The sequence below is a fragment of the Lissotriton helveticus genome, chromosome 2_1, assembly GCF_964261635.1.
Source record: "Lissotriton helveticus chromosome 2_1, aLisHel1.1, whole genome shotgun sequence".
NCBI lineage: Eukaryota > Metazoa > Chordata > Amphibia > Caudata > Salamandridae > Lissotriton > Lissotriton helveticus.
The window spans coordinates 773,424,925-773,451,013 of record NC_136059.1 but is presented as its reverse complement, the minus strand read 5'-3'; the positions used below and the strand labels follow the sequence as shown (position 1 = coordinate 773,451,013).

Genomic DNA, 26,089 nt, shown 5'->3' with positions numbered 1-26,089 from the left:
CCCTCACTCCCTCCCTCACCCCTTCCCTCCCTCCCCTTCCCTCCCTCCCTCACTCCCCTTCCCTCCCTCCCTCACTCCCCTTCCCTCACTCCCGTCCCTCAGTCCCTCCCTCACTCCCCTCTCTCCCTCACTCCCCTTCCCTCCCTCCCTCAATACCCTTCCCTCACCCCCCCACTCCCCTTCCCTCCCTCCCTCACTCCCTTTCCCTCACTCCCTCACTCCCCTTCCATCCCTCCCTCCCTCCCTCCCCAACTCCCTCGCCTCACTCCCTCGCCTCACTCCCTCGCCTCACTCCCTACCCTCACTCCCCTTCCCTCACTCCCCTTCCCTCACTCCCTCCCCTTCACTCACCCCCTCCCTCCCTCACTCTCCTTCCCTCACTCCCTTTCCTTACTCCCCTTCCCTCACTCCCTTCCCTCATTCCCTTCCCTCATTTCCTTCCCTCATTTCCTTCCCTCACTCCCTTCCCTCACTCCCCTTCCCTCATTCCCTCCCCTTCACTCACCCCCTCCCTCAACCCTCCCTCCCTCACTCCCTCCCCTTCCCTCACTCCCCTTCCCTCACTCCCCTTCCCTCACTCCCTCCCCTTCACTCACCCCCTCCCTCAACCCTCCCTCACTCACTCCCCTTCCCTCACTCCCTTTCCTTACTCCCCTTCCCTCACTCCCTTCCCTCATTCCCTTCCCTCATTTCCTTCCCTCATTTCCTTCCCTCACTCCCTCCCTCACTCCCCTTCCCTCACTCCCCTTCCCTCACTCCCCTTCCCTCACTCCCTCACTCCCCTTCCCTCACTCCCTCACTCCCCTTCCCTCACTCCCCTTCCCTCACTCCCTTCCCTCACTCCTCTTCCCTCACTCCCCTTCCCTCACTCCCTCACTCCCCTTCCCTCACTCCCTCCCTCATTCCCCTTACCTCACTCCCTTCCCTCACTCCCTTCCCTCACTCCCCTTCCTCACTCCCCTTCCCTCACTCCCTCACTCCCTCTCTCATTCCCCTTCCCTCACTCCCCCTTCCCTCACTCCCTTTCCCTCACTCCCTTCCCTCACTCCCCTTCCCTCACTTCCCTTCCCTCACTCCCCTTCCCTCACTCCCTCACTCCCCTTCCCTCACTCCCTCACTCCCCTTCCCTCACTCCCTCCCTCATTCCCCTTCCCTCACTCCCTTCCCTCACTCCCCTTCCTCACTCCCCTTCCCTCACTCCCTCACTCCCTCTCTCATTCCCCTTCCCTCACTCCCCCTTCCCTCACTCCCTTTCCCTCACTCCCTTCCCTCACTCCCTTTCCCTCACTCCCTTCCCTCACCCCCCTTCCCTCACTTCCCTTCCCTCACTCCCCTTCCCTCACTCCCTCCCTCACCCCTTCCCTCCCTCCCCTTCCCTCCCTCCCTCACTCCCCTTCCCTCCCTCCCTCACTCCCCTTCCCTCACTCCCGTCCCTCAGTCCCTCCCTCACTCCCCTCTCTGCCTCACTCCCCTTCCCTCCCTCCCTCAATACCCTTCCCTCACCCCCCCACTCCCCTTCCCTCCCTCCCTCACTCCCTTTCCCTCACTCCCTCACTCCCCTTCCATCCCTCCCTCCCTCCCTCCCCAACTCCCTCGCCTCACTCCCTCGCCTCACTCCCTACCCTCACTCCCCTTCCCTCACTCCCCTTCCCTCACTCCCCTTCCCTTCCCACACTCCCTTCCCTCACTCCCTTCCCTCACTCCCGTCCCTCACTCCCGTCCCTCACTCCCTCCCCTTCCCTCACCCCCTCCATCACCCCTCCCTCACTCCCGCCCCTTACTCTCTTCCCTCGCTCTACTTCCCTCGCTCCCTCCCTCACGTCCCTCACTCCCTTCCCTCACTCCCTTCCCTCACTCCCGTCCCTCACTCCCTTCCCTCACTCCCTTCCCTCACTCCCTTCCCTCACTCCCTTCCCTCACTCCCTTCCCTCACTCCCTTCCCTCACTCCCCTTCCCTCACTCCCCTTCCCTCACTCCCTCCCCTTCACTCACCCCCTCCCTCAACCCTCCCTCCCTCACTCACTCCCCTTCCCTCACTCCCTTTCCTTACTCCCCTTCCCTCACTCCCTTCCCTCATTCCCTTCCCTCATTTCCTTCCCTCACTCCCTTCCCTCACTCCCCTTCCCTCATCCCCTCCCCTTCACTCACCCCCTCCCTCAACCCTCCCTCCCTCACTCCCTCCCCTTCCCTCACTCCCCTTCCCTCACTCCCCTTCCCTCACTCCCTCCCCTTCACTCACCCCCTCCCTCAACCCTCCCTCCCTCACTCACTCCCCTTCCCTCACTCCCTTTCCTTACTCCCCTTCCCTCACTCCCTTCCCTCATTCCCTTCCCTCATTTCCTTCCCTCATTTCCTTCCCTCACTCCCTCCCTCATTCCCCTTCCCTCAATCCCCCCTTCCCTCACTCCCTTCCCTCACTGTGCCTCCCGCACTCCATCGCCCTCATCCCTCTGTCACCCTCATCCCTCTATCGCCTTTCTCCCTCTGTCTGTCTCCCTTTCTCTGTCTCTCCATTTCCCTCCCTCCTTCTGTCTCTGTCCCTCTACCTCCCTCTGTCACCCCACCCTGCCTGTGTCACCCGGGCTGAGACAGCTTCCCCAGCGTGCACAGACACACAGCCCCACCCGAGCATTTCACAGGTCTTCAAAAAGACCATTTGCTTGTGAATGGGGCATTGCTGTATTTCACACCCTCTTGGCGCCCCTGCAGCTCCACTCTGGCTTCGCCGGAATAAATTGCCCGGCCCCCACAGAGCAGCAGAGTGTTTGCAGACAGTCTTTGTAAACACGGGTACTATGTCTCATGGTCCGCGGGCCGCCACGGAAGGCTTGCCGGGCCGCCACTGGCCCGCGGGCCGTACTATGAGTACCCGTGTTTTAGACTGTGTGTTTGCAATGCAGCCTGAGAGCTTTCTATGCTTTCAGGGTATTATAAGAATTTCTACTGCTGTCTAAGCATTAAAACAGTTCTAAAACAATCTTTTGTGTTGTTTCTCATGTTTCTAATGCATATTATTCATGTATGGTGGAAATTCTTCACAGCATATTCCAGCTCTGATGTGATTTGGCTGCTATTGCATGTTTTTTTATATATATGTATATATATATATATATATATGTATGAGTATATATATATATATATATATTCACTGAAAAAACCATAGGTTATAGACCATATATAGTTAGGAATTAGCATTTAAAAAACCTTATTTTACTCACACAAAACCATTGAAATTCCATATATAGTTAGTTGCACTAACTATATATCGCGCACCCGCAATCCACTGCTGATCATGTCACATATTACATCATTCATGACATGGTCAGTGACATCACTGATGACATCACTGATGACATCTCAAATGACATCACTGATGACTACATCCAGTGACTGTATAATTCTGTAAAGTTAAAATATGTCTTACATATTGAAGAATGAGTGGATGTATAAGTGTCTTGATGAAGGATTTAGTAGGGGCATGGCTGACTGTATGAGTGACTGATTAAATGTGTCTCACTGAGTGCATGGGTTAGTGACTAAACTGTCTTAATTTGTGCATCATTATGTCTGTTGTTCTGTAAACTGCTGCATGTGTTGATCATTAGCTATATGATTAACTGTATGGGTTATTGATTGGTTGCCCAAGCATTTGTATGGGAGACTGAGTGTGTGTCTGGGTGGCTGGGAGGTGTATGACTCTCTGCATAGATGTGTGAGCAGTTGATTGACTAGATGTATGGGTTCAAAAGTGCATGTGGAAACAGCTGTATGGGCGGTTGACTGTGTGCATGAGTGTATTGGTGAGTGAATGGATATCTCAGTGCTACATGTCAAAGTAAGTACATATGTAAAACACAGTACATGTGAGAGTTGACATATATAAATAACTGTGCATAAGAGCCAGTGAATGTGTGAGTGGCTGTATGGATCATTGTGAACTTGTATCCAGGATTGTATAAGTGAGTAAATATGTTTTAGTATATGTTTGAATAAGTAAGGTGTGTATAACTGTATAGTTGAGGAAATGGAGGTGTGATTGATTCTTTGCATGACTGACTAAGTGTCTGAGTAACTCCATGGATGAGTGACAGTCTATGAGTGTCTGTTTACACTGAGTGTATCTAAGGTTATATTAGAGTCTGAAGAGGTTCATCGTATTATCACATGAATGATATCATCAGTGATGTGATCAGTAATGTCAAATGAGATGTCATCAGTGATGTCATTTGAGATGTCATCAGTGATGTCATCAGTGATGTCACTGACCATGTCATGAATGATGTAATATGTGACATGAACAGCAGTGGATTGCGGGTGCGCGATATATAGTTAGTGCAACTAACTATATATGGAATTTCAATGGTTTTGTGTGAGTAAAATAAGGTTTTTTAAATGCTAATTCCTAACTATATATGGTCTATAACCTATGGTTTTTTCAGTGAATTTTCAAGGTTTTGTAAATGCTAATTCCTAACTATATATGGTCTATAACCTATGGTTTTTTCAGTGAATTTCAATGGTTTTTTAATAGCAAATATCATAAGCTGTCGAATGTCAAGTACGTGGTAAGTGAAAACATTTTCGTGTTTATGCACACTGATCTGCTTTGAATGGTGCCCCCCCCCCTCATTTCTATTAGGAGTACTCTCTCTTTGCAGATAGTGAAAGGTAGTTAACGCAGGCCTTTGCCCCCGTTGTAATCCGTCGTGCCTGCTTCTCTCTCCATTTGATTGATTGTTATCCAAGTATTTACTGTTTTAGAATTAGTTCTCTTTGGTTCATTCTCTATTTACAAACAAACACAGAGTCGCAATACTCTGTTTAGTCTTTGCAGATAACGAAAAATCGTGTAAAAAAAAAGAAAAGGAATCGAGCAAAATCAGTAGGCCACTAATGGGATCTCTTTTTGACCTCGCTAAAATAGAAACATTAGGAACAACCCCTCATGACAAATACAAAACTAGTGAGATGAACTGAACTCCACACAATGATGGCTGCAAAACAGCTCGGCTCCGCCACCCACCCCGCCCAAAATAACGATAAAGAGCGGCTGCCATGATTGGTTGCGGAATGGCCACGACGGAGCTACGAAATGGTGCTGCTCTCATGCTAACCCCAGCTTCAGTCTGAAACATCCAGAAACACTGTAGACTACCAATTCGATCAGTTCCGGTAGCGCCCCAATGTAACCCGGTAGAGAAGAACTAGCCCTCCCCTCTTTGACTGATGGTTCTTGTTGCCTGTCCCTTCTGTTGTCATTTAACAGAACTATTTAGCCTGCTGAAAGGGGTTGTGTTCCGACCGCTGGTTGGTGGAGACATTTTGACTATATTCTGGACCTGCGTTGTCGCGTAATGCGTCATATGACGCGCCGCGTTAGCGCATCCGGAAGTCATCCGGGGCGCGCAGCGCGTAACGTAAGCATAACAAGTCATGTGACTTGTTAATAAAACTTTTCATTGGTTCATTTTACTTTTCTTATTGTAATGATGAAAGGCTTGGTCATATGACCTAAAAATTACGCTTTTCATTACTTCCGAACATTATTTTTTCTTATATATATGTTAAAATGTTCCAGGCTAATGTACTTTCCCGGAAATTTTACAACTGTCCTGCAAGTAAAATATATTCTTTTTTCGAGAAAAAGAGCGTTTCTTCGTCCCATGACGGAGCCGTTGAGCAAAAGAGGGTCGACCTGCTGTCTTAGTCGCCGATACGCCTGAATATGAGATTCTTATCGATCACTTTATGTTGCAGGAATAGAAAACACAACAGCCCTTGACCATTTATCTTTACTGCGTTCCTTCGTATTATACCTTTTACCCTTCATGTAATTGGTCTGCTTTATTTCACTTGCCTTTTAATGATTCTAAAACAGTGACTATTATTAAAAACTTTACCAATGTATATACTACTACCATGTTTTCTTTTAAAAACCTTTATTGTGAAAATTTCATTATACAAATACGAGCCTATAACCACGTGGGCCTGCCACGGAGCAAACTGTAATCGTATATGATGAATAGACATTTACACTGTAGAGGAACGTAACGGGCGGGCCATTAGGTTGCAAGAACTAAGGTGTCTAACAGTTACGGAATCGGTGGACGTACATTTTATAATTAAAATACGACAGGGCCAGTTACAATAAAATTATCTAGATATACATTTGCGGGCAAGTACCATGGGTGACGTTAATTCGAACTTTCAACAGTACAATAATCAATAACACATCAGAACTTAATATCAATAGGGATGTCGAAATATTCAATCAATTCTCGTCCCCGCCCGCCATGTGCTTCAAAACTGCATACGTATCTCGTGATTTCAAGGTTCTGCAACCAGTACACAACAAGGAGTTACGAGTCCCATTTATTCCGGCGCCATTTTGGGCGAGGACGGGCAGGTCCAGGATATAGTCAAAATGTCTCTACCAACCATCGACTATGATGATGTTCATATGCTGTATTTATTAGAGTAACACTCATCTGTCCACATGAAATTAATTTGCCACAATCTAAACATGTCATTTTAATCTTTCCAAAGTTCTTCTAAATATTTGGGACCGTTTCCCTTGCCTCTGAAGCTCTCAGTGCCACTTCTTTGATGAATGTACTAGCAGGTCAGGGGTTCTCCTCCAAATCTCTCTTTTATGCAGCACTATAATTAATTGGTGCCACCTCTCCATATGACGATGCATGGTATAGTTACCACAACTATATTTTTTTTCGGTTCCTCTGGAGAGTTCATCGTGGCAGATGAAGCGTGTAACGTACCGGGCATTTACCTTTTTTTGCATGTACAGGAAAGGAAAAAAAAATCGAGCGTCCGAGTTCTAAGGTGTCCCAGGGCCATTTTAGTGGACCAGGCCCAAATCCAAAGAACAGGCCGCCATTTTGAGAGTCCTCTTGCAGCCGCCTGTCGCTGTAGCATCAAGAGCAGCCGAAACTCAGCTGAATGGCAACTGAAACGGTAAAGGGGCGCCCCACTACAGCAGACGAGCCTCCACCTAGGAAGGCCCATTCACGCCGGCTCCCCCCCCCCCTTCGGGCACCCCACGCCGTTATTCGGAGCAGTATTGTAGGATGGCCACACCAGTGCGGCAACTTGCTAGACATCACCTCGGTGGTAACCGAATCTCAACGCCTTGTGGTGTCTTCTATTCAGAAAACATTGTTATGCTGCCTTCGACCTATTCGCCGCAAGTGCGCACACAACTCAACTGCATAGCTTGCTAGACACCACCTCGGTGCCATCCGGATCTTGGAATCTCAGCGCCTTTTGGTGTCTTCTCTTCAGAAAATATTGTTGCGCTGCCTTTGGCCCCATTCGCACATCAGTCCGCTACTGACGCCATCTCACAGGCTAATGGGGCGCCCCACGCCGACTTTCAGCATTGTAGGATAACCACACCAGTACAGCAACTTGCTAGACATCACCTCGGTGCCATCCGGATCTCGGCGCCCCACTGCAGATGAAGTGCCTCTCAACTATGAAACCACCACGGTGACATCCGGATCTTGGCGCGTTGTGCTGCCTTCGGCCTATTCGCACATCGGTCCGCTACTGACGCCATCTCACAGGCTAATGGGGCGACCCACGCCGAGTTTCAGCATTGTAGGATGACCACACCAGTACAGCAACTTGCTAGACATCACCTCGGTGCCATCCGAATCTTGGCATCTCAACGCCTAGTGGTATCTTCCATACAAAAAATATTGTTACGCTGCCTTTGGCCCCATTCGCACATCAGTCCGCAACTTAGACATCACCTCGGTGCCATCCGGATCTTGGCATCTCAGCGCCTTGTGGTGTCAGTCAGAAAATATTGTTGCGCTGCCTTTGGCCCCATTCGCACATCAGTCCGCTACTGACACCATCTCACAGGCCAACAGGGCGCCCCACGCCGACTTTTACCATTGTACGATGGCCACACCAGTGCCACAACTTGCTAGACACCACCTCGGTGCCATCCGGATCTTGGCATCTCAGCGCCTTGTGGTGTCTTCAAATCAGAAAATATTGTTGCGCTGCCTTTGGCCCCATTCGCACATCGGTCCGCTACTGACGCCATCTCACAGGCCAACGGGGCGCCCCACGCCGACTTTCAACATTGTAGGATGGCCACAGAAGTGCGACAACTTACTAGACACCACCTCGGTGCCATCCGGATCTTGGCGCATTGTGCTGCCTTCGGCCTATTCGCACATCGGTCCGCTACTGACGCAAACTCACAGGCCAACGGGGCGCCCCACGCCGACTTTCAGCATTGTAGGATGGCCACACCAGTGCACCTTACTAGACACCACCTCGGTGCCATCCGGATCTTGACGCGTAGTGAAGCTGCAGCAGCTGCAAATAAGCTTCAGACAGTGTTACAACCGCTGCTCAGAACTCTCAACTATGACACCACCTCGGTGCCATCCGGATCTTGGCATCTCAGCGCCTTGTGGTGTCAGTCAGAAACTATTGTTGCGCTGCCTTTGGCCCCATTCGCACATCGGTCCGCTACTGACGCCATCTCACAGGCCAACGGGGCGCCCCACGCCGACTTTCAGCATTGTAGGATGGCCACACCAGTGCGGCAACTTACTAGACACCACCTCGGTGCCATCCGGATCTTGGCGCGTTGTGCTGCCTTCGGCCTATTCGCACATCGGTCCGCTACTGACGCAAACTCACAGGCCAACGGGGCGCCCCACGCCGACTTTCAGCATTGTTGGATGGCCACACCAGTGCGGCAACTTACTAGACACCACCTCGGTGCCATCCGGATCTTGGCGCGTTGTGCTGCCTTCGGCCTATTCGCACATCGGTCCGCTACTGACGCAAACTCACAGGCCAACGGGGCGCCCCACGCCGACTTTCAGCATTGTAGGATGGCCACACCAGTGCTGTAACTTGCTGGACACCACCTCGGTGCCATCCGGATCTTGGCGCGTTGTATTGCCTTCGGCCTATTCGCACATCGGTCCGCTACTGACGCCGCCTCACGTGCCAACGTATTTTCTCCGCATTTTATACCCTATGCCGCATAACAGGTCATGTGACTTGTTTATAAAACTTTTCATTGGTTCATTTTACTTTTGGTTTCCTAATGATGGAAGGCTTGATCATATGACCTAAAAACAACACTTTTCATTGGATGAAAACTTTTTTTTTTTCCCCAAACGATGAAAGCCCCACCTTGTTTCTGGATGTTTCAGACTGAAGCTGGCGTCAGCATGAGAGCACCACCATCTCGTAGCTCCGTCGTGGTCATTCCGCGAGCAATCATGGCAGCCGCTCCCCACCAGAAGCCTGCAGGAGTCGGGGCTCCCAAAACTTTTGATGAATTCTCATGGCGGAGGGGACGCTTTCGAGAATGGGGTCCAAGACCTAGCAGACAAGCGTCCGATTTCCAAGGTGTCCCAGGGCCATTTCAGTGGACCAGGCCCAAAAAGGAAACAGCCTGCCGCCATTTTGAGAGTCCTGTGACAGCCGCCTATCGCTGCACCGCAAGAGTGGGCGCAACTCAGCTGAATTGCGGCTTTTGACACAGTGGACCAAAAACGGACGGAATGGCAACTGAAACGGTAAAGGGGCGCCCCACTACAACAGATGACACTCCACCTGGAGAGGCCCGTTCACGCCGCCTCCCCCGGGGCGCCCCACGCCGTTATTCGGAGCAGCATTGTAGGATACCAAAACCAGTGCGGCAACTTACTGGACATCACCTTGGTGCCATCGTTCTGCTGCCTTGGAACTATTCGCACAACAGTTTGCTACTGATGACCCACCCCCCGCGACGCCCCACGCCGTTATTTGCTGGGTGGCAACTTACTAGACATCACTTTCGTGTCATCTAGATTTCAACGCGTTCTGCTGCCTTGGAACTATTCGCACAACAGTTTGCTACTGATGACCCACCCCCCGCGACGCCCCACGCCGGAAATCTGGACGTTGTGCTGCGTTGGGACTATTCGCACAGCCGACCGCTACTTCGTTGTTTTTCCCTAAAAATGTTTATATGTCCGCCAACCAGCAGGTGTCCGCTATGCCACCAATCCTCCGCCACCCCTCGCTGCCCCCACAAATCAGCGTCCAGCCCGAGTCCGTTGGGCTCCTGGTGGTAGGGCAGAGCCACAGAGGAGGGCCAGCAACTGGGGGAGACCGCAAGGCTAGGGCCAGGCAGGGCGAACAGAGTCATAAAATGGCGCCCGTCTGTTGTCCCCCGGTGTCACCAGGCTCTATGGCGGGGGAGCCGCCACTCAGCCCGTGAGGGGCTCGGTATGGGCGCCGATTGCGCTCTGAGCTCCCCGCTCCGTCGGCGTTGCTTCACTGCGCCGGGGGGGCCGCCCGCTCACTCCCGCTCCTCACCTTCAGGCCTTGGAGTCGGCCGCCAGGCACCTCCACACGCCCCACCGGCCGGGTCCGGCAGCGCCTGCGGGCGTCCCAGGATGTGCAGCGCAGGCGATCAGGAGACGTGGCAGGCCCGCAGAAGCCCCCGTCCAGGGATCCCAGGGGGCCTCGCGCTCCACAGCGCGGGCCGGGCCTGCCGTTGCTACCGCCGCCGGCTTCGGGTGCTTCCGAGGCGGCGTCCGGGCTCCGCCCACCACGGCCTCGCTTCCCCCTCTCCGCTCGTCACAGGCCTCAACGGCCGCCGCAGTCTGGGCAGAAAAAACAGGGATTACGAGTCGGCGACTGGCCACGCCGCACTCCAGCACTCCACCTCTGCTGCGGTCACTCCAGGCCCCGGTTTATCTGGAATGGTCGACGCCCGCGACTCAAACATACCATTGCGACCCTGCCGCCGGAGCACGGGGGAGTGGGGATACCCGACCTCACGCTCTACTTTCAAGCGACACAACTGCGCACACTGGTGGAGTGGCACCAGCCAGAGTCAGGCAAGCACTGGCTCTTTCAGGACCAGGCAGTGGCTGGTCGCCCATTGCAGGGAGTCCCATTCCTCCCGCGGCGCCACAGACCTCCCAATTTGTACGCCTCGGACATCACGAGCACTGTCCTTAGGATCTGGGACAGGGTGTCCGTGACGAAAGAGTTGACCTCCTTTCCCTCGCCGATGACACCGATCTTTGACAACCCTGACTTCACACCGGGACATGATACACGGGCATTTGCGGCTTGGCGGGCAACTCCCTGCAGGGCTGTGGGCCACATGTTTGACCTCAAGGGCATACTTCCATTCCACCAGGTGAAGCAGGACTATGGTGTCGCCGAGGCGGACCGCCTACGATACCTGCAGGTGCGGCACTGGGTCCTTCACCCTTCCATCATGCCCGGCGCCCAACGACATCTCACACATTATGAGAGATGGCTGTTGACCCGCACGTCTGACAAGAAGTTGATATCAGATCTCTACCAACAGTTGCTCCTCACCAACACATACACATATAACACGGGTAGGGTCAGATGGAAGAGAGACTAGGGGCGCCAACTCACACGGACGGAGTGGGAGGGGATCTATTACAGGGCCAGACACTCAGCCCACCATGCCGGTCTCACCGAGACGATGACCAAAATTGCCACATATTGGTATCACACCCCCGAGAAGCTGCATCAGTGGGACCCCCGGGTGAGCGATCGCTGCTGGCGGGGCTGTGGGGAACTGGGGACACTGGAGCATTTGCTGTGGAGCTGCGACAAGCTCCGTCCGTACTGGACCCCCATTTTGGACTTAATTGACTCCCACCTAGATACACAGCTGCCCCGTTTCCCAGCCTACATCCTACTAGGCCTCCAACGCCCTTATGTACCCTCTGAAGTCCTGGAGAGGCAGACTGATCGCATTGGCATTGGGGTCGGCGGTACAGAATATAGTGGCTCATTGGAGGGCGGTCCAGGCTCCGTTGCAGCTAGGCTGGCTACATAGGCTGTGGGCGATCCTGGGCATGGAGAAGCTCTCGCTGACCGCGGCAGGGAGGGGGTCTGACTTTGCAGCTTTGTGGCAACCCTTCCTCTCCCTGTTGACCGGGGAATTCCGGGAGGTGAGTTGCCCCAGGTATTTGCGCCTGCTACGCCTCGCTGATACCCCACTGCCGGAGCCCACGACACGCTCACACAAACGCAGGGGCCCGGCAGGTAAGGCTCCGACTGATCGGTGAAATAGGCAGTGCTGATGTATCACTCTATGTTTAACTATTGGACAAGGAGAGGGGGGAGTGGGGAGGGGGGGGTCTGGGGAAAGTTTTGTTTCATGTTGAACTCATGTTCCCTTTTGCATTCTCACTGGCTCCGCTGGCACCTCTTGAGCACCTCTTTGACGCGGCCGGCCCGGATGGGTTGTAGGCGGCTTGCTGTGTTAATTAAGACTATCTGGTATCACCAGGTGGGGCGTACACCGTGCCACCGGTCTAGACTGCCTCCCCTCGGGGTCGGTACTGACGCTTTCTGTGAGGTGCAGTGTGATTATTTTCTGCCCAATAAAAAGATTTAATACTAAAAATGTTTATATGTTATTACTATTTTTGTTTTCTTGTATATATTTATAAATTATTAAAGTTTTATAATCTTACTACTTTGTCGGAGTGCTATATATTTTTAATGTGACACATAATTGTAAAAACTTTGATGTACAAAGAGTCATCCCTGGAATCTTTTGCTTCAGGCTCGGTCCCCTCCCCAATCACAATACAGGATGGTTTTCAGATAATAGCAACGCTTCTGCTGTGACGGATCTCATCGAGTGTGGGCCTTGATCTACTATAACTCCTTTGAAGAGGGGTGATTCTTTACAGCTGTGGCCATAAACTACATCTGCAGGGCTAGCTGATACCCTAGGACCAGCCTGGACAATCGGACACAGAGGAAAAGGAGTGTCAGAGGGTGCGGTAGTGAATAGGGCGAAAGGGAGGTGTCGGGCGGGCACAGGGTGTGATTCTCAGGGAAGAGCAGCGCAGATGGGGGGAGGGTTATTACCCATGCATAAGACAGAGAGCGGGGGTGACCACTGCCTGGGGGAGATGCTTGCGAGGCTGGGGAGCCATGCTAAGGATCGACAGCGTGCACAGAGTGGGTCTGGTCAAGGCATCTAAAATGGCTGCCGTGCACGACAAAAGTGTGGCATTTGAAAAAAGACAAGATGGCGCAGACAATGTTTTTCAACACTTCCTGATTTCCTTCGAATCGAACGTTAACAGACGTTGGGGCATATTACCAAAGTTAAGCGATATTTATCCCTAACGATGCTTAGCAACGATTTTTTTACCGTCAGAAATTATCGCAGATAAACCTTGCTATTATCAAGGTTTATCGCAAATACGATAAAAAACGACCGCAATGCATTAATATCGCTGAAAACTCAGCGATATTCATGCATTACCGAGCTAATGCTCTTAGCCATGTTATCCACCTCCCATTGGATAACATGGCTAAGAACTGCTCAGGGCAGGTGCTAGCTTTTGGAGATATTCGCGCTTATCTCGAATATTTCCAAAAGTTGATAATAGGAGATAGCGATGTTAGCGACTGTTTCCAGTCGCTAACATCTTGGCATGCCCACTTTGCATGTCATTAGTGATAAATATCACTCACATGCAAAGTGGGGCCCAAGATGGTCGCTATCTCCTACTAGCCGTCGCTAACTGGTGTTAGCAACAGCTAGGTAATACAGATATAATTTTATCTCCGCGAAGCGGAGCGCTGTTACAGATATATATCTTGTTTTGCCCCGCGGGGCCCTTTTAAAACCTCCACATCAAACCTAGGGGGTCAGCGAGGATCTACTATGCCCCCTTATGGTCATTTGCCCCTTTGCTTCGGCCTCCTCTTGTCTCTCGATCCTACCGAGAGACAAGATGGCGGCCGCTACGGACTGTTTGGAATGTTTACAGACACCGGAGAGACAATCAGCTTCGCTTCGCAAAGCTCCGTAACGCGAAAAGTACGCGAAGCGGTGCGCTGTTACAGATATATATCTTTTTTTGAACGTTAATTTCTCAAAATCCACTGGAGCACATATATTGAGATCTAGCAAAGGCACATCGGGCTACCAGTCCCTACAATTTTGCCAAGTTTCGTGGAAATCCATTCAGCTGTTCGATTATTATTATTTTATTTTTTTTTTGCCCCGCGGGGCCCTTTTAAAACCTCCACATCAAACCTAAACGGTCAGGGAGGATCTACTATGCCCCCTTATGGTCATTTGCCCCTTCGGTTTGGCCTCCGCTTGTCTCTCGATCCTACCGAGAGACAAGATGGCGGCCGCTACGGACTGTTTGGAATGTTTACAGACGCCGGAGAACCAATCAGCTTCGCTTCACAAAGCTCCGTTGCGCGAAAAGTACGCGTACTGGAGCGCTGCCCGGTCCGCTGTTACAGATATATATCTTTTTTTAAACGTTAATTTCTCAAAATCCACTGGAGCACATATATTGAGACCTACAAAAGGCACATCGGGCTACCAGTCCCTACAATTTTGCCAAGTTTCGTGCAAATCCATTCAGCCGTTCGGGCTAAAAGTGAGGCCAACCGCCCTATGGAAAACTCAATGTTAAAAACACGTTTTGGGACCCCCCTTTTTTCTCGGCCCCCCCTTGACGAACCCCCCCCAAATTTTCAAGGGCTGCTCAGAAACAAAATGTGCCATTTTCCTGAAAATTTCAGCCACTTCCGTCCACAAACGCCAAAGTTATTAGACATAGAATTTTCAAAAATCCCATAGAGAAAAAATCCTAACTATATATACCTACTGGCGACCGCCAGTAGGTAATATATATATATATATGAGTATATATATGTGGGGCACATATTATATAGTGTTTCCGGGGTCCCGCGCATGGGCGGGAATATTCTAATGCTGATGACTATTGATGAGGATCCCCTGGAAGAGAACTGTGTTTCTGCTGAGAGAGTTCATAATGTATTCCTTGTATGTGTCCATTTAGGTATAGATAGTTCATCCAGTATCAAGTTCTAAAGCAACGTTTTCGGAGGATGGTAATCTTTTGCCAAAAAGACCACATTTTGGGGAATGTTTTTTTTTTTTAAGGCAAAGGTAGTCTGAGAGTTCTTTCATTTTTAAATATGCAAAGTAAGTTAGTCAAGCATGCATATAAGAAACATACCATACTAAGAAAAGGAGATGATGGATTGTGACTGTAGTCTTCCTTATTTTTCAAAATTAGAAAGTGGGCAGAGTCAACAGTCACCCTCTTCAAGTTTAATAATGAATGGAAAATTCTGTGGATAAAAAAGACAAATTAATCATCACCTATGATATATAGGTATGGCATACAGAAAAGGTACGGTATATAAATAAAAAGTTAAAGGCACGCATCTTAATCATGTTCTTTAATAACAGTCTTTTACAGGCCAAATTCATCAAATCATATCAGGTTTAAAGAGGCTAACTCCCTGGTACATTTTTTTCTGTACCACAGGACACTCCAATGCCTTACATTTCCAAGACGTTTTAAAAAGAATCTGAGAAGGTGTCACTTGCATTGCAAGTTTCGTTATCTACATCAGATCGTTGCCGAGCTTTCCTTCTGCATCCTGGATGGAGAACATAGCCAGAGGCACCTCCCCCCATTGTAGTGCCAGTGCCCTTATGGGGTCGTGACATCACTGTTCCTTTAAAATATATAGTACAGTAATTACAAACAAAGAATTTACAAACAAGTCTATTAAAGTTTTTTTTTTAAACTATAAAACAACATTCCATTTGAAAATGTAAGTTATGAAATCACAACAATCAAATTATGTACAAAGTGTAGGAACTGAGGGCCAGATGTATCAAACATTTTTTGTCTTCGCAAACGGCCGAAATCGGCTGCTTGCGAACGCAGAAAAAAATCCTTCTTTGCGATTCGGTAACCTGTTACCGAATCACAAAATGGATAAGTTACTTACCTGTAATCCTAGTTCTCTTCCAGAGGTATACTCATCAAAGTCATAAGCAGTGAATTATCCCCGCCCACATGCGGGATCCCGGAGCATACAGATATATATATATATATATATATATATATATATAGCTATATGTACATATATGTACATACATATACAGGTGTATGCCCAGATCATAGAGTGTATATAGAACTTTCAAACCCATAAAGCTACATATGTATGCGTACATACATATATGTAAATATGCAGCCCCAACAACAATCTAAAAAACAGGGCAAACAGCCAAGATTACATCAGTTTTACTTTTATGACAGTAAGTCTCTCAAGACTCCTTGAATAGAGACCATACACTGTGATGGATTCATACAGGAATCCTTTATTTTCCAAAACAAGGAAGAACAGGTAATTGTAGGCAGTTTGGACCATGGGCTGCATAAGAATAAGTGTCTTAGGGCCAGATGTAGGAAGCCTAATTCCGGTCAGTAACGGCCGAAATTACTGGATTTCGGCCGTTACCGACCGGAATTAGGCTTTTCATATGTAGGGGCCTAAATTAAGGATTTGGGGCCAGATGTAGGTCGCCAATTACCGGTCGGTAACGGCCGATTTCGGCCGTTACCGACTGTTAATTGGTTTTCGAGATGTAGGGGCCAATATTTTACAGATTCGGTAAATTTACCGAAACGGTAATTTAAGGAATCGGTAAATTACCGAATTCTTAAATACCGATTCAGTAAATTACCGAATCCTGATATGTAGGGAGCACTCAAATGAGTGATTTTCCCATTTTAGGATTCGTTATTTACCACCAACTACAAGTTGGTGGTAAATAATGAAAACCTTTGAAAATGCATTTTTTTTGCTTTTCCACCAGTGCACTGTTGCAGACATACATGCCCTTAGGACATGTATGTCTGCAACATGTCAACCCATACACAATTGAGGGGTGCAACAGGGTGTCAAAGTGACACCCTGCCACCCTTCAATGTTTTCCCCCTTTTACCGAATCGGTATTTACCGATTCGGTAATTGACATTCATTTCTATGGGCTTCCAGTCAATTTTTAACCTGCATACCATTTTCCGAATTTAAAATACTGAATCGGTATGATTCGGTATTTTAGAGTTGGTAAAATGGAATTACTTACATCTGGCCCAGAGTACGGAAAAGAGAACTGGCACCGTGCCTTTAAGGCTTCCGAGATTCTAAGCACTATGCCTTTAAGAACTCCGGGAAACACTCTACTCCCAGCATGCCCCACACCTCTCTGTGTCCGACCATAGACCTTGTACTTGAAGGTGATCCATATGAGCACCCCAATCTTGTAGGGAGGCGTCCGTAACTATGGTCTGAGTCTCTTGATGGAAGGGAACACCTTTCATTAGATATGACCGCTTTGTCCACCACATGATGGAGTCCCTGGCAGATTGGGGAACAGTAATCCGATCCTCCCAACTGCCTGACGCTTGCACCCACTGGTCTTCCAGCGCCTGCTGCAGGGGACGCATGTGCAATCTGGCATTGGGGACGATGAAGATGCAGGAAGCCATGGACCCCAGGGGAGAGAACACTTGTCTGACCGTCGGGTGGTGTGACTGCAGGAGTTCTTGACATTTGATCCTGATCGATGAAAATCTCTCCGCCGAAAGACACACGCTTGCCTCCACGGTGTCCAGCGACGACCCTAGGTAGTGAATGCTCTGAGTCGGGTTGAGAACCAATTTTTTTAAATTGACTTGTAGACCCAACTTGTTTAGTAATTGGAGACTGTAGGAGAGATGCGACTGAAGTAGGGATGGAGTGGAACTCTTTAGAAGCCAGTCGTCCAGGTATGGATAAATTAATATTCTTTGCCTGCAGACAGAGAAATGCCCCCACCACTGCAATGCACTTTGAAAAAGTCCCTGGGGCTGACTTGAGACCACATGGTAGAACTCGGAACTGAAAATGGCGTAGAGGAATTTGAAAACGTAGAAATTTTCGATGTTTCCTGGACACTGGAATTTGAAAATAGGCGTCCTGCAGAGCTATGGTGCACATGCAGTCTCCTTGATGTAAATGAGGGAAGATCTGGTGCAAGACAAGTATCCAAAACTTTTCTTTGCTGATATATTTGTTCAAGATGCGTAGGTCCAGAATTGGTCTGTACTCCACTGAAGGACCTCTTTTTTTCAACCAGGAAATATCGAGAGTATATCCCCTGGTGCCTCTGATGAACATGAACGTACTCTATGGCTTTCTTCTGCAGAAGACTGTTTACTTCCTCGTGCAAAATGGGATGACACAAGTGGAGTCCTCCTCTTGGAGGAACCGATGGTGTTGAGGTCTTGAACAGGAGCAAATATCCCTTCTTGACGATATTAAACACCCATTTGTCATCGGTTATCTGTCTCCACTCCTCCAGATGACGTGCGATACTTCATCCTACAGAGTGAACAACTGGTTTAGAGGAAGCACTCTCTCATTGCTTCGATGGCTGCTTTGAGGTAGAGGTCTGCTGTTTATTGTTCCCTCTTCCTCTACCTGGTCTCCGTTGATGAAAGTGAGACCTCTGCTACTTCTGGTGACTCTGCGACAACCACTGAGGGGTTTGACCCCTCTGCTGGAATGGGCGTTTATCGTAGAAGCGAAAGCTCCTGCGAAATTCCTTCCGTTTCTCAAGCCCCACAGCTTTCACTGTGTCCAATTCTGCTTTCATCTTTGCCATTTCTTCGTCCGCATGCGGACCAAAGAGAGAAGACCCGTTGAAAGGTAGATTGGTGATCTTCTGTTGAACCTTGGGCTTAAGGCCAGTCAAACGTAACCAAGCAGAATGCCTCGAACAGATACCATGGGAGTACCCGTGGGCAGCCAGAAGAGCCGAATCAGCGGAAGCACTTATAACCTGATTTGCCACTAAACCTCCCTCTTGCAATATTTCTCGAAAATCCTGCTGATCTTCTGTTGGGAGTTTATCTGCAAAATGGCCCAGAGAATCCCACAAGGATCTATCAAATCTCCTCTGTTGAGCGGAGGTACTGGCGACCTTCATGAAAGATGCTGAAGTGGAGAGGAGGAAGACATAGATGATGCTTCTTCCTAGCACCGCCACAATGATGGAATCTGGAGGAGGATCAGATCTAAGAAATAACGGATCTTGGTCAGGGGCCTTGTATTTCTTCGCTATCCAGGAGGGCACAGAACCCACCGTTGCTGGTGTCAAAAAAGTCTGTGTAGCACGTTCGATAATGCCAGGGACAAGGCGAAGCAAAGGTCGGACTGAAGAGCAGTGATGGAGAGTCTCGAAAATCACTGAGGAGGAAACAGTCGGGACCAACATAGTGATGTTCAACTTATTCGCTCCTCTACATAGAATCTCATTGATTGTGGTGAGATCATCAATTGGTGACACTCTGGATGACGGTATAGACGTAAATGTTGGAGAATAATCTCTGATCGAGAACCTGGAGGAAAAACACCAGGTGGGAGACCTCTGTCGCCTTCTCTTTGGAGAAGAATGATAGGAGTGAGATCTGTCCCTTGATCACACATGGCGGGCATGTGGAGAGCGCGATCTGCGCGGACTTCTCCTTCAGGAAGAAACCACAGTCGTTGATCTTGATCTTCATGGTGTTCTTCTTGGAGCCTCAGTATGTGATGGAGAATCTCTTGACAGACGTGAAGGAGAATAGGTACAGGAAAAGTCCGAACCCGGCTACTGAGGGCCTTAGAATTCCTACACCGCATCTACTCACCAACCACCAGAGAGCCCACCGGGGAGACCTGGACAATATGTAGTCCTGGAGACGATCCAGAACTAGAGGGTGAACGAGATGCAGATCCAACCTCCTCCGAGGCAACAGCAGGCTCTTTGTCTCTCGACGTCGATGGCCTCGACGTCTTCCTGTGCCTCTCCCTCAATGTCAACCTTTGCTTCTTCCTTGACGTGGGGCGATGCATGGAAGGAGTTCGGGACCTTGCTGTCCTCAATGGTGACCTCACCTTCCTCAAAGGAGACCTCGACCATCTATGGTGTTGTGGTGACTTCGACGGCTCTCATCTCCTTGACGTTGACTTCAATGCTCTCGACGTCGACTGGTCTCGAGACCCCTTTGCCGTCAGCAAACGTCTCGACGTCGACCTACGGTGAGGCGACGGAGAGTGCCTCGACGTCGATTGGTGTTTAGACGTCGATGGGTGTTTAGAAGCTGATCCTGAACATACCCCGAGCCCGAGGTAGTATGCTTCGACATCGAGGCCTTTCTCAACGACAGAGACTCATGCCGTCTCGACGTTGGAGACTGTGTAGGCCTCTTCTTCGACGGCGGTAATGACGTCGACCAGTCTGGAATCTGCCTATCTTCGATGTTGAAGAGGCAGAATGATGCTGGCATCGATGTTCCTGATGAGAGGAGGGCTCTTGACACGCAAGGCCACTTTCCAACCGGGCTGTTTCTCTCTCAAGCACAGCTTGAAGGCGAATCCTCTCTCTGTTGCGAAGAGTCCAATGGTAACAAGAGTCTATCTTGTGACTGGAAGGAAGACAGGCGATATACACAGAGTGTGGATTTGAGATGGTTTAAAGTAGTTTAGTACGCCTTTACAAAAAGAACTGACATAACTGTCAACTGTGGGGCAAGCTGGGAGCAGAGTGTTCTCTGGAGTTCTTAAAGGCAAAGTGCTTAGAATCTTGGAAGCCTTAAAGGCAAGGTGCCAGTTCTCTTTTCTGTACTAAGACACTTATTTTTATGCAGCCTATGGACCAAACTGCCTGCAATTACATGTTCTTCCTTGTTTTGGAAAATAAAGGATTCCTGTATGAAAACATTACAGTGTATGGTCTCTATTACAAGGAGTCTTGAGAGACTAACTGTCATACAAGAAAAACTGATGTAATCTTGGCGGCTGTTTGCCCTGTTTTTTAGATTGTTGTTGGGGCTGCATATTTACATGAAAGTATGCATGCATACATATGTAGGTGTATGGGTTTGAAAGTTCCATATACTTTATGATGTGTATGTGTGTGTGTGCGTGTGTGTGTGTGTGTGTGTGTGTGTGTGTGCGTGTGTGTGTGTGTGTGTATGTGTGTGTGTGTATATGTGAATGTGTATATATAGCTATATGATCAAGGATCCCGCACGCAGATAATTCACTGCTTATGACTATTGATGAGTATCCCCTAGAAGAGAAGGGTTTGTTATTCAATGTTAAGAGGGGCGTGTTTAGGGTGTCCCTTCCTAATACCGGATCGCATCAGTATGCATTAATGTTTTGTGACCGCAATTGCGGTTGCAAAACATTAACATTTTACCACCTAATTCAAGTAGGTGGTAACCCATTTGCAAATGGGAAGTGGTCCCCTTTGTGAATGTTTGCAACACTATTTTTAAGAGAAGACAGTGGTCTCACAGACCACTGCCTTCTCCTAAAAAATAAAAAGAAAACTTTTCATTTTTCGTTTTGTAAACCATAAACCTTGAGGAATAAGGGAGGAGGGTGGGTCGCATGTGAATCTATGAAAGATTCCAATACTGGAGATCCGTAGTTACAGGTAAGTAACTAATTTTCTTCTCCAGTATTGGATCTTTCATAAATTCACATGCTTGAATCAGAGTAGCTAGCTGTTTCGTAAACATGCATGTATAAAAATACTGTAATATATACCTGTTGACCCTTAGAGGTTGGTGGGTTATACATGCATGCCAATACAGAAACATCAGTGAGATACTACATAGCAAGATATCAACTAAATATATGTATATATATATATATGTATATATGTATATATATATGTATATATATATATATATATATATATATATATATATATATATATATATATATATATATATATATTACCTACTGGCGATAGTCAGTAGGTATATATAGTTAGGATTGGCTACCATAGGAAATCTGCAACATTCTATTGAGAATAACTTTGGCGCCGGTTGAGGAATTTGCGTGTAATTTTCCAAAATTTTGGCCAGCTCCGCTGCGCTCCTTCACTGACAGATTCGGGGGGATTCGTGAAGTGGGGGCTGAGAAAAAAGGGGGGTCCCAAAACGTGTTTTCCCCATGTTAATTTCCATAGGACGTTCTGACAAGTCTACAGCCCGAACCGCTGAACGGAATTAAGCCAAACTTTGCAAAATTGTAGGGACTGGTACGCAGATGTGCCTTTGCTACATTTGGTGAAAATCCCTCCAGTAGTTCATGAGAAAATCAAAAGAGAAAAAAAATATATATCTATTGCAGCTTACGTGTAAGCTTACTGTAAGCTTACCTTTCGAGCACGAGCTGCACTCTGATTGGCTGCCAATGTCTGTCAACACTCCAAACCAGAAAGTGTTTTCAGCCATCTTGTGCCTCGGTAGACTGAGGCACAGGAAAGCAGAAAAACAAACGTGTAGAACTCAAAAAGGGGGCAGGGTAGAAGCACCCTGACCCCCTAGGCACGCTCAGGGGGTCCCACAAGGACCCCCAAGGCAAAAAAAATGTTTTCAAAACACAAATTCTTCATCCAAGAAGTGTTGGCAGCCATCTTGGGACCGATATACATGATAGCACCTCATTAAAAAGCATTGCAGTTAATAGAAGGTTTTAGGACTTTAGTTACATTATAAATCATTTGTTGATGGTGCCATACTCATTTTAGGAATTGTGGTGTGTTCTAAGGTGATTTTACCATGTGAAAAAGCCTTCTGCTGAGATATCATGAATCATGTTTGAAAGAAAACTATTATCTCATGCTTTTCCCACAGTGGTTTGGAAGGGGATCTCTAAGCTAAACTGAAAGCATATTTAATTCTGTAAATTCACATTATCTTTCTCAGTCATGTGAGAATGAAGTCTGACATTCTCAGTAAAACATGTACATCCAACAAGGGCAGCGACTGTCAGTTGATTCCTTTGTGTTCTACTGCAGCTTCCCAGAGTGTTCTAAAGAACAACTAGAGCGCTAACAGTCTTACTTATGACAAAAGTATGGCACAGCAGAAGCCATCTTGATTGGAATGAAGTGGTAAGTCTGAAAACATTTAATTTAAAAAGGAACAAAATGAGGGGGTTCATTTTGCCATAGAAAGTATGTTTAGTGCTGCAGAAAGAAAAATTAGGGCACATTTTGAGTGACTTCTCAAATCATATTCTATTTCATTAAAAAATTCTGACATGCAGTCTCCCAAGATGGCCACCAGAGACAAAAGAGCCCAAATGTAGCCCAAATATCACCCAGATGTAGCCCAAGTATAGCCCAATGACAGAATGTCCCAGAGTGTTCTAAAGAACAACTAGAGCGCTAACAGTCTTACTTATGACACAAGTATGGCACACCAGAAGCCATTTTGATTGGAATGAAGTGGTAAGTCTGAAAACATTCCATTTAAAAAGGAACAAAATGAGGGGGTTCATTTTGCCATGGAAAGTATGATTAGTGCTTCAGAAAGAAAAATTAGGGCACATTTTGAGTGACTTCTCAAATCCTCTTTTATTTAATTAAAAAAATTCTGACATGCAGACTGAAACAAGCCCTTTGAATACCAGCAGCAGACTTCCCTGGTTAGCAGTAGCTTTACTACAGTGATATAATGAGCAACTAGAGTGCTAACATTCAGAATTTATGGCAAATGTGTGACACATCTGAATGCCTTCTTGATGGAACCAAAGTAAACAAGCATTGAAAATGCAATAGATCTCGCCATCGTTTAAGTTGAAGCCATTCTGTTTGTAATGAGGTGGCTTTTTAGCTTTGCTTTTAATAGTGTTTTTCAAACTTTCATGTAAATAACATGCATATGTATGCATGCATTTATATTTGTATTTATATAGATATGCAGATTATATATGTTTATATATGTATGTATATATATATATATATATATATACATACATACATATATATAAATGCATATATATGCATATATATATATATGTGTATATGTGTGCGTGTAGATAGACCGAGGCACAAGAAAGCAGAAAAACAAACGTGAAAAAGACAAAAAGGGGGCAGGGTAGATACACCCTGACCCCCTAGGCCTGCCCAGGTGGTCCCACAAGGACAAAAAAGGCCCACATTTTTTTTTTTTTTAAACCTGGTCTTTTTTTTTCAAAAATTACCCCCCGGGGGGACCAAATCACGGCGGCATAGTGATAAAGAAGTGTGGGGGTTCCACAATCCCCCCCACACTGCCCCGGGGACCGCCGCCCCCGGGGCAAAGCAACGCAGCCCCTTAGCGCATACTGGAGGCTCCTGGTGGGCTACTTGGCCCCCAGGGACCCCCAGTATGCAAGGGGAATTAGTTCCTATTCTGCAAACACGCAGGGGTTGCGCTGCAGAGAGTTGTAAAAAAGGGTGTGGCCTCATTACACCTCTCTGCAATGCAGCCCCCTGGCGCATACTGCAGGTTCCAGGTGGGCTAGTTGCCCCCCAGGGACCCCCAGTATGCAAGGAGAATTAGTTCCTCCTCTGCAAAAGCGCCAGGGGTTGCGCTGCAGAATGTTGTAAAAAGGGGGCGTACCCTCTGAACACCTGCCTGCAAAAATGTAGCTAAATCAGTATAAAAAATAACAATTAATACATTTAAAAATTGTCATTTAAAAACCTTCGAAATTCAATGAAAAAACCATAGGTTTCAGGCCATATATAGTTAGGAATTAGCATTTAAAAAACCTTGCAAATTCACTGAAAAAACCATAGGTTTCAGGCCTTATATAGTTAGGAATTAGCATTTAAAAAACCTTGCAAATTCACTGAAAAAACCAAAGGTTTCAGGCCTTATATAGTTAGGAATTAGCTTTTAAAAAACCTTTGAAATTCACTCAAAAAACTATAAGTTTTAGGGGTGTTATACTTAGCTGGACATTTCACTCATACAAAACCATTGAAATTGCTCCTATATAGTTAGTTGTACTAACTATATTTCGCGCACCCGCAATCCACTGCTGATGATGTCACATATTACATCATTCATGACATGGTCAGTGACATCAGTGATGACATCTCAAATGACATCACTGATGACATCATCCACGTGACAATCACATACACCTTTTTATACACTATTACAATTTTTCATCACTCTTCGTAAAATACAGAGTATCATATTTGAATCCATTGTCACAGCTATACAAGTATCTAAAAATCCACTCAGTGATTCATAGATGTATACACACATCTAATCACTTACCACTCATACATGCGGTCAATGAACAATAGAACACTATCAAAAATACTTATACACCTATATCGACATTACAGCACACATCCTATTCACATATGAAGTCATCCTACTCACTTATGCAAACAATGGATCATACTTACATATTTACTTAGCAAAACACTTACACAAACACCACTTCATCTATTCATTTAGATAGTAAGTCATACTTAGTGAATTATAAAATCATTATTACAAGTATACAGTTATCCACACAGTCACTCACACAATCATTGAGTCTTATGTATACTTATTTATATACAACAACTGACACATACACAGCCTTTTATTTTCTAGTTTGTTGGACCTGTACCATTGAGAAATATATTTGCTCATCACCACACCCATAAAGAGATTCACTCACCCAAACTGTTAGAACATGTAGTTTTAACTTCATATATCTACTGAATCAACTATTCACACATCTTTGGACAGTCACACCCCCCCCACCGAACCACACACACTTTCACACTCCCATACAAATACTCAGTTAACTAATCAATAACTAATATAGACTTTCACATAGCTAGTAACCAACTGTAGAATCAGTTTACACAACAACTGACAAAGTGATACAGATATTCACACAGTTTAGTCACTATCCACTATATTTAGTGAGACATTATAAATTGGTCAAGTAAACAGTCAATTACACTGCTACTAAATCCTCCATCCAAATATTGATTTATATATATCCACTCATTCTTCAATGCAAATTGCTATAGATTTAATGCATATTTAAATAACGAAGCAAACCACATTCACTGGATGATGTCATCAGTGATGTCATCAGTGATGTCATTTGAGATGTCATCAGTGATGTAACTGACCATGTCATGAATGATCTAATATGTGACATCATTGTAGTGTAGTTCCTATAGTCCCAATAGGCTCTGCGCATTGGAATAATATCTTCAGTAGTGTAGACGTAGGACTGAGGTTAACTAGGTCTCTACTGACGATATAAGACTTACGTTTTTTGCCAGCTAGCTCAGAGTTCACTAGAAACTTTCTCGAGTAAGCGAGGAGGAGTTTAACCTCCCTGG

General features: G+C 47.2%; 1 protein-coding gene across 1 annotated transcript in view; it reads right to left on the bottom strand.

Moving 5' to 3' along the window:
* The window catches only part of MAN2A1 (mannosidase alpha class 2A member 1), a 1,212,885-nt gene that overhangs the window by 511,244 nt on the left and 675,552 nt on the right, over positions 1 to 26,089 (bottom strand). The window contains exon 11 of the mRNA XM_078675492.1: positions 15,066 to 15,180. Coding sequence (XP_078531618.1) covers positions 15,066 to 15,180 — 115 coding nt within the window. The remainder of the gene's footprint in view (positions 1 to 15,065; positions 15,181 to 26,089) is intronic.